The sequence below is a fragment of the Larimichthys crocea genome, chromosome XIII (genome assembly GCF_000972845.2).
Source record: "Larimichthys crocea isolate SSNF chromosome XIII, L_crocea_2.0, whole genome shotgun sequence".
Taxonomy (NCBI): Eukaryota; Metazoa; Chordata; class Actinopteri; family Sciaenidae; genus Larimichthys; species Larimichthys crocea.
Window position 1 is genome coordinate 39304980 of NC_040023.1, and position 9185 is coordinate 39314164.

Sequence of the window (9185 nt, forward strand, 5' to 3'; positions counted from 1 at the left end):
AGTACACACACACACACATATACACACAACCCCCCACCTGTGTATACACATACACTCCTCCCATCCCTTGAGGCTGCTAAGCCACATATTTGGGGCACTAGAGGGATAAATAAGATTATAAATGTTTCTGAGCCAGTGTCAGTGGCCAAAGGCGGCTATGGCTTCAATCACCCTGTTTTCCTGACTTTAATTATGTATGCACTAGCAACCAGGTCCCTTACAACCCAGTCTAACCAGTTGGTGGCATAAACATGGTTGCAGACACAGGCTTGTTTGTGCCATAAAGTTCACTTTAAAGTTTTTTAAACTACAGTCAGTGTCATTAAGGTGTTGTAACATGTGGATGTGGTTCACAAACACTGTCTCCTCTTGATGGAGTTGGCCTAAATTTGTCGCATATCATGTTTTGGTCACCTTTCAAGTCCTGCCATACACTGACCCGCAGGTGCTGACTACGCATGCGCCTTTAAAAACTCTTTAAATACCCCAAGTCATCTGCCACAATAAAACATTCCGCTGTCAGCCAATTCACGGCTGTGCTGAAGTAGTTTGCTGGCACACGGGAGCCATTACAGATACACGCAAAAAAAGAAAAATAATATTTACTTTTAAACGCGCAACTTGTGTTGCTAGAGATCGAGAACCTGCCCGAGTAAATAGCGAAATTGACCTGGAGTCGTTAGAGGCTGTGCAGGGTGAAGTCGGGGGAGACGGACAGGAAAAAAACAAAGATGGCTGTGTAGCCAGAGAGACGAGTCCCAGCCAGCAGAGCTGTCTCTCTTAGCCGCGGCGTTTTAACCCGACGACAGGTCCCGTGGGTCCCGTGGACAGTCAGCCGGTACCGGAGCAGGGACGTTAGACGAGCAGCCGAGCTGGGCCGCCGGTGCGCATCGTTGTTAATCTGCTGTCAATGCGAATAACGGCGTCGAGAGTACAACAACAACAGCTGAGAGACGCCTGAGTTGTTTTTGTTCTGCCTGGGCAAAGCGAGAGAGAAGGACTGCTGTGTTTTTGTCAACGCAGCTAGCCGCATAGTCTGCTAGCCTCACTGTAAGTCAACAACAACTAGTTTAATTGAGTCGTAATTACATTTTGCACATGCTCTCGTTGTTACACAATCATTGGCTTGTTGAGTACCAGCTTCGTAAGGGGAGGTCAGCTTTAGAAATAATAATAATAATAACAATAATAATAATAGTCTGCATTCCTGTCTGACAGCCGTAGCGTTAGCCTAGCTCGCGTTAGCTCGCTGTCAGCTGACCGTTAGCTTGACAGGTTGTGAGCTAGCCCCTGAGCTAACCTGCTAATATTTCAGGCTCAGCCTGGTCGCGGCAGGTACATCTCAGACATTTCTAGACAGTCATCCATCGCCATGTCTTCACTGGAAGAGAGAGACGTGGGCGTTGCGGCCGCCCCTGGCTCCTCCTCGGCCGGCCTGGGGGTCGGGGCCGTGGGGGCAGCGGTGGAGGCTGTCGCCGGGGTCGCAGCCATGCAGGAGGAGGTCGGGATACGACGAGATGGGCCCGAGCCTGACCAAGACGAGCCACCCAAGAAGAGGGTGAAAGTTCCCGAGGGAGAGTCAGGCAAGCTGGAGGAGAGACTGTACTCAGTGCTGTGCTGCACCGTGTGCCTAGACTTGCCCAAGGCGTCTGTATATCAGGTAAACGTGGTGTCAATCACAAACCTTCCCCTCATAACCCTAAACCTACCGTCAAACAACAGCAAATCAGCTGGACCTCATACTAGAAACTCCCCATGTGCCCCAAACCGCAGACCCTCCTCTCCCCAAGAGTCAACCTGTTGAATATGTTGGCCATCTCCATTTATATTTTTAGTGACACTAGATCCACACACAGGCCCCCCCAAGTGTCTATGCAGCAAGCTGAGCCATGAGGCCGAGAGAGAGCAGACATACGGAGGCCAAGTGGTCAGCTGTCCCTGCTCAAGTTTATACTGTGAATTATCCTCGAATAACCCTCAGAAAAAAAGCCCCAAACCCCACACAACATCCAGAACCAAAGCCTAAAATTTAATCATGTTTTTCCCCCCTTCAGCCCAACCCAACAGTCTCCTTAATGACCTCAAACTGCTCTCTTCAATGTCAAGTCAACACATTTGTAATTAATCATTGTTCACTTAGTCTTAAACATTCACACGTCACTCTGCAACACACACGTTTTAAACCGTTGTTAAACATTTATTAACAGTGTGGTGTAAAGACAAGTACACAATATTCTGCCCCCCTAACGTAGACACACACATAAAATGTATTGATTAAAAGAAGCACAACCACTAAATAACATCCCACAGAACTTTGCCCTTATTCACATACAAAAATATACAACTCCAGATGTCTCTCCTTTACAAAAGCACCTCTCATTTGTAATCTTGTTGTAATATTTCCAGTGGCACAGTCTTAATGTTGCCGGGCAGCTTTAGCCAATCCATTGTTGACATATCCCCAAAAATTCTCTTTTGATTTGAGTATAATATAAAGTCCTCCCTGTTTCTTCTTAAACGTTTCCCCAAATATCTATTTTTAAGCAGCCCTAATTAATAGTAAAATGACTTTAAATGAACCAGAACCCCTGTAACAAATTACCATATTTTTATCAGAAGATTCAACTAGAGAAAGTTTAAAGTGCCTAATTCCAACTTTCCAAATTTCCATCTTGTGCCAACTCATATATTTTTATTTCCCCCGTGCCTCTTCCCAGTTTGCATCCACCACAATCCCGCTTTCCTCTGACACTGTGTCGCCTCAACTTTTTTTTTTTTTTTTCCACCACAGTGTACCAATGGACACCTGATGTGTGCGGGCTGTTTTATCCACCTCCTGGCTGACTCTCGTCTCAAGGAGGAGCAGGCTACGTGTCCCAACTGCAGGTATTTCTGTTATATATGCATCCTTGAATATATAAATAAAATATCTCATCCAAAATATTTTCGTATTTAAATTTGTTCTGAGTCAGAAGGCCAACGACCAGTGGTTAAAACGTCTAAAAACACAAGTCTAATTGACCGAAGAATGATTTCAAACAACAACAGGAAAACATTAATCGGAACGTCAACGGCAAGCTTTCTATTATGTCTAAGAAGGCAGAAATTGGATAGGATAGGTTGGCACCTACTGTTCCCAGCCATCACTGCCGAGGACCTCAAGACCCACACGCAATAGAAATGCACAATATTTTTTATTTTTCCATTCATCACTGATGCACTGGCACAGGAAAACTTGTTTGCACGTCTACTGTCTAGTGTGTGTTGAAATTACAACCAACGACTGACAAAAGCACAACATACCTTCTCTATTACCCCGACAGTGATTTGTCGTTGTGCATTGTTCACAACCATGTATGGACAATTCAGTGCGCACCAGAAATGTTATATATATCTGTATATATGTACGGCAGCACTGAGCTATATTTTGTGTTTGTGTAGGTGTGAGATCAGCAAGAACCTGTGCTGCAGGAACCTCGCTGTGGAGAAGGCTGTCAGTGAGCTGCCGACAGAATGTACCTTCTGCCTAAAACAGTTCCCCCGCTCCAGCTTAGAGAGACACCAGAAAGAGGAGTGCCAAGACAGGTATACACCACACACACTCGCACACACACTTGCATGCACACACTTTATGTAGATAGAAAAAAAATTGAGCATACGCGTAGTCAACACGACTGAAAGTGTGAAGCTCCAAAAGAAGCTTCAGACTTTTTCAGATTATAAGAATAGAAACAGAAAGTGACTAAATCTCCAGTATGATTACACAGTGTGTGTGTGTATATGTGTGTGTGTGTGTGTGTGTGTGTGTGTGTGTGTGTGTGTGTGGTAACACAGTATCACATGGGGTTAATTTGGGGAAGATGGAGGAGCATGTGACCTGCTACATCTGACGAGGAAAGAAACCAGCTGACGTGATCACAGACTGCGCATTTGTTGTGTGTGTGACACTCGGGCCAGTTGGATTTGCATGCATGAAATCGTATGGGGTTGTTGCTATAGCGACAGGTGACCCTGCTTTAGACAGGAGGTGCCTGTGTGCTAGTGTTTCCATGACGACAGCCATGGTCGTCACCAGGTGTTACTGGTCAGCTCATGGGCAGACTGTATGGTTTTATGTAAAGATGATGTTCTTCGAGTGTTTAATGTGTTTAATTACAATCCTGTTATAATGCCTCAATTCTCAGCTCCCACCAGCTACTTATAAGACAAAACTTTGCAATTAATTTAAGATGATTTACGTCAGTGTGGTTTTAATTATCCTCGGTTCATTACAGAGGCTAATTAGTACCTTTCACATGATTAATATCTCAGTTTTTAATGTGAGAAAGAAGCATGTATTCATTGAAAAGCACTTCAATTCAGGATGCCATTGATATAAGTCCACGTCTTTCTTTCTGTGAGGTGAGCTCTCAGCACACACGTATCATTAGTACAGTATTAATTAGCCTCTGCTCACAACCTAGGTTAATGAGTACCTTTTGATATTATTAGTACCTTCCACTCACTGCAAGAAACTAGCGTGTATTGATCACAAAAGCGCCTCTGTAAAGAATCCAATTTATATAAATCCACATCTTTCTTTCCTTTCGTCTTTTAATTCATACTCGCCATTATGTTGCCAGGGTGACACAGTGTAAGTACAAGAGGATTGGCTGCCCTTGGCAAGGTCCGTTTCATGAGCTGCCAGCGCACGAGAGCGAGTGCTCCCATCCCACCAAGACTGGTACAGAGCTGATGGGAATACTGGGAGAGATGGACCAGAGCCACCGCAGAGACATGCAGCTCTATAACAGCATCTTTAGCCTGCTCTGCTATGAAAAGATCGGCTTCACAGGTACATCCAAAAAGGAGGAGAAATTGTTATATACTAGAAAAACTGCTTATATATTTCCTTTTTTGTTTTTTTACCACCCAACCACTTGTGGCCTGTTTCAAATCTTGTCTTCCACTCGTGTCCTTCCAGAGGTGCAGTTCAGGCCGTACCGCACTGATGACTTCATCACTCGTCTGTACTATGAAACACCGCGCTTCACTGTTCTCAACCAGACGTGGGTGCTGAAGGCCCGTGTTAACGACTCTGAGCGCAATCCCAACCTGTCCTGCAAGCGCACCCTCTCCTTCCAGCTCATCCTCAAAAGCAAGGTACGCACACACTTCTCCGTCTGTCCGCGTATATTTTTTAGTTTTTAAAGTGTGTGCTTGTTTACTGGGCCGACGATGTGTCACTCTCCACCTGTTCTGGTTGTAGAAAAGTTAGGGGAGGCTAAATGTTAAGAAACAAACGTGATTTCACACATTTTTACAGAGTTTAACACATCCACTCGTCGTGCTCTGAATGTTTGTGTGCGGTATTTATTGTTTTTCTCCCATCACCCCCTTCAAACACACTCTATTTGTGATTTCTGATTCAGACCAGTAAAAACATTTCAACGACAAAAAAAGCCTCTGGAACAAGACATGGTGTATTCTTTCCTCCCGGATAGAGAGACATGAAGTAGATGTTTTATGTCGAGAGTCGACAGAAACATTAAATGAAACAAGTTATAAAGCACCACAAATTTCATCTGACATCACCAGCAGTTATTACATTGTGGCGATGAGGATGTTGGTCAGTGAGGTGAAAATTTGGCAGTGGACATATACCTCTGAATGAGGCCTGACATTATGGGGCATTTAATTTACCACAGATATATTAATATCTGCATATATGTCGGCCGATAAGAAATGTCAAATATGCTGCATGTCCAAGGTCATTTAGAAACCGTATCAACATCTCACAGTTTGTAAAAGTTACATAATTTGGTTGCAATAAACAGATTGAGAGGATTCTCATATTCTTAACTATCAAACATTGATATAATATGAAGTGTTAGTCTTCATTACTCAAAATTTATTAACAGTTAAGCTGTTGTCACTGATGCACTGATCTGATCCGCTGAATCTTTCAGGTATCAAAAGGAAACAACACATCCACATTAAAGTATATAATATACTGATAATTCAGTATATTTATTCAGTGACGAGTACTGCGTGATTTAACCTTACATCCTGCGTATCAGATATCGATTATCAGCAGATAACTCAGCAGATATAGTGGCTAATCCAGCGTCACATTGGTGCGTTTGTGTGTGTGTGTGTGCAGGTGAACTCTGCCCTCGAGTGCTCCTTCCTGCTGCTGAAGGGGCCGTACGACGATGTGCGGATCAAGCCGGTCATCCACCACCACTCCTTTAGCAACGACGCCAACGAGACCGACTACGTCCCTCTGCCCATCTCCGATTCGGTGGAGTGCAACAAACTGCTGGCCGCCAAAAACATCAACCTGCGCCTGTTCATCTTCCAAGTCCAAAAATAAAAGAGTAGGGGAAGAAGAAGAAGAAGAGGAGGAGGAGGAGGAGGAGGAGCTAGATGATGGAAGATGATGAAGATGCAAAAGAAGAAGAAGAAGAAGAAGTGGAGGAGGAGGGATGATGAAGGGTGAGGGGCAGAGAGAGAGGAGTGATGAAGATTAAAGAGAGACACCACTGAACCACTGATACCTCTTAACATCCACACACACACACACACACACACAAATACACACATACACACATTCACGCAGGGTATACACGCCTCCACACACACACACATCTATATACATATATACACGCACACACCACTAATTACACTTACCTCCTTTTACAAGATAGTGAGACCCCTTGCTCGGGGAGTTGTGAGTTGCTATGGAGATGGGTGGGCATTGTAATGGGATGGAGGGGTGGAGTAAAAACCTGCGACAGCAGGGGTTGCTGAGGGGTAAGGGGTTGAGGAAGGGGTAAAGGGGTTCTGGGACGGTTGGTGTGTACCTGAGGAGGCTCTCTGAGGTCAGTCTGACCTTTCACCCCTGACACCCATAGCCAAAGGTAGCACACACCGACCAAAGCAGGATTTGCTGGGTGCGTTTGTTTGTGTCTTTGTGTGTGTGTGTGTGTGCGGGCGTGCGTGCGTGCTTGCTTGCGTGCGTGCGCATTCTTGTGTATGTGTGTGTGTGTGTGTGTGTGTGTGTGCGAGACAGAGAGTTATGTGACGGACCCTGGAGCGTCGCCCAGACTCTGCTTTTATGTTGAAAGTCCCAAAGACGTGATAATGTGAAAATAGAGTGATTGACTCTACTGAGCTGTTCTTTGGACACAGTGTGTGTGAGTGTGTGAGAGAGAGAGAGAGTGTGTGTTTGTCTTTTCCCTTCCCTTTTACACATTCTATGCTCGTCGACGACTTCTTTCTGTTTTTGGCTCAAGTGTTTGCATCTCAAACTTTTGTCAGAGCAGACGAAAGACGGCGCCTGCCCCACCACCTCCCTCCCAATGACCCCCTTTTACCTTTCAACACGAGGAGAGATGGCCTGGCTGCATGCATATTTTAGTTCTTCGACTTTATTCCTCCAGCTGTGGTTATATTTAACCTTCAACACTAATACCATTTTTATTTCTCTTAACCCTAAATATTTAAGTACCTGTGAACTTTTTTCTTTTTAGTTGGATTTTAGCGTGTGAATGGCTGCCTATGTTTGTTCGTGTGTGTGTGTGTGTGTGTGTAAACAGATCATAACTGTGAGATTCTTGTGAACATGTCCTTATGTGAAAAACAGTACAATCCCAGAGGACATGACCTTCAGGGGCCCCAGGTTCACTGTGTGTCAGTTACTTTTTGCTAATTTGATATTCGCACATTTGATCCCATAAATCTAAATTAACAACCGAGCCCTGAATTATTACTAACACCTTTTATTATTTTAGTATCAAGCAGTATCATGCTTATACACGTGTGTGTGTGTGTGTGTTTTTTAGAGTGCTTTGTTCTGGTCAAAAATATAAATTAAAGGTATAAGTTTGATTCATTTCAGCCGATAAGTTCCATGAAATTGCAGTACAGAAGTGCCAAACTGGGTTTGTGATTTATAAACTGTTAGTTTGTGCACCGGAGAGCACACACAAGTTGATTTCTCAAATGTAAAAATGTCGTGCTCGGAAGAGAGCCGTACCAATATTAATAATAGTAAAATACAATCAGCAAGTACCATCATCAGTATTGGCCTCAGAAGTCCAGCACAGGTTAGACACATATTTTCCTTTCATTAAGGGAGAAAGGTGCTTAATTAAATCAAATCAAATTAAATGCTTCTGGAAACATCACAAAAAAAGAAGCTTTTGATCCGGTGTTATAACTGGTAACTGGTATATTTTTCATCAAATTACCACAAACTACATGACATACAGCAAACCTGGACCAGGTAATATTCCAGTTTAACAGTACTGGTTTGTATTTTTTGGGTCAAAATATAAGGAAGCTGCCGTCTATAGTGCGAGCTGTGTGCTGTACTTGATGGGTGAACTTGGAGGCAGAGGGGCCCCCAACAGCTGATTATTGTTATGGACCCCAAGAGGACAACAACAACAAGAAGAAGGAGAAGGTAACCTCAGACTGTGAGAGTTTGAGGGCGGTGTGGACTTCTTCAACAGACTTTTCTGGAAGATCAGACTTTGGGGTGGTTGTGATGTATGGTGTGTGTGTGTGTGTGTGTGTGACAGGGGTGGTGATTGGGGGCCGGGGTTTACCTTACTACGGTGACATATTAGTGTTAGACTTACTTGAACGACAACGAGAAGATGTTACTTAAGTAGATTCTACTGTAAAGCAGATAGATCTCTCTCTCCTCCTGACCTCTACTTCCTGTATTTCTGTGTTTTAATGCTTCGTCTCTATGCCAGTGGACTCACTCATCTCACTATGGCTGTACATGTGCCTTTTATTAAAGATCATGGAACCTGCACTGCTGCTGCTTGACTGTGTGTGTGTGTGTGTGTGTGTGTGTGTGTGTGTGTGTGTGTGTGTGTGTGTGTGTGTGTGTGTGTGAGACAGAAATAGAGCTGGCTTTGTGAAACCATTGGCCTGTATAAATTTTACATTCGGTGCCGCAGTTATGAAATCTAAATTTAATTTTAAAGCCCCGCGTGGATGATGGATATGTTTCATTGAATTTGATACGGAGGATATGAATCACTTTCAGTACAAAGTGAATTACAGAGGATCGGAACAATAACACACATTGACTTATCAGTTATTGCTTGCGGGGAAAGAGGACGTAGGCATATTGCAGTGGTGTAAAATGTGGCTGCTGAAGACTTGAAAGGGAGAGTGTTTTATAT

General features: G+C 43.9%; 1 protein-coding gene across 1 annotated transcript; it reads left to right on the forward strand.

Moving 5' to 3' along the window:
* The first annotated feature begins 499 nt into the window (after window positions 1-499).
* zftraf1 (zinc finger TRAF-type containing 1) lies at window positions 500-8809 on the forward strand. Its single transcript, XM_010734805.3, has 7 exons — window positions 500-1050; window positions 1316-1660; window positions 2792-2886; window positions 3442-3585; window positions 4623-4834; window positions 4964-5142; window positions 6143-8809. Exons 2-7 carry the CDS (start codon window positions 1373-1375, stop codon window positions 6353-6355), a joined length of 1131 nt encoding a protein of 376 aa, XP_010733107.1. The 5' UTR covers window positions 500-1050; window positions 1316-1372; the 3' UTR covers window positions 6356-8809.
* The last annotated feature ends 376 nt before the right edge of the window (window positions 8810-9185 follow it).

What these genes read in the sequence shown, in the direction of transcription:
- zftraf1 (XM_010734805.3), top strand. Translation starts at nt 1,373, where the DNA reads ATGTCTTCACTGGAAGAGAGAGACGTGGGCGTTGCGGCCGCCCCTGGC. An exon ending in CCAAGGCGTCTGTATATCAG is followed by an intron (nt 1,661 to 2,791) that starts GTAAACGTGGTG and finishes TTTCCACCACAG; the next exon opens with TGTACCAATGGACACCTGAT. An exon ending in AAAGAGGAGTGCCAAGACAG is followed by an intron (nt 3,586 to 4,622) that starts GTATACACCACA and finishes TTATGTTGCCAG; the next exon opens with GGTGACACAGTGTAAGTACA.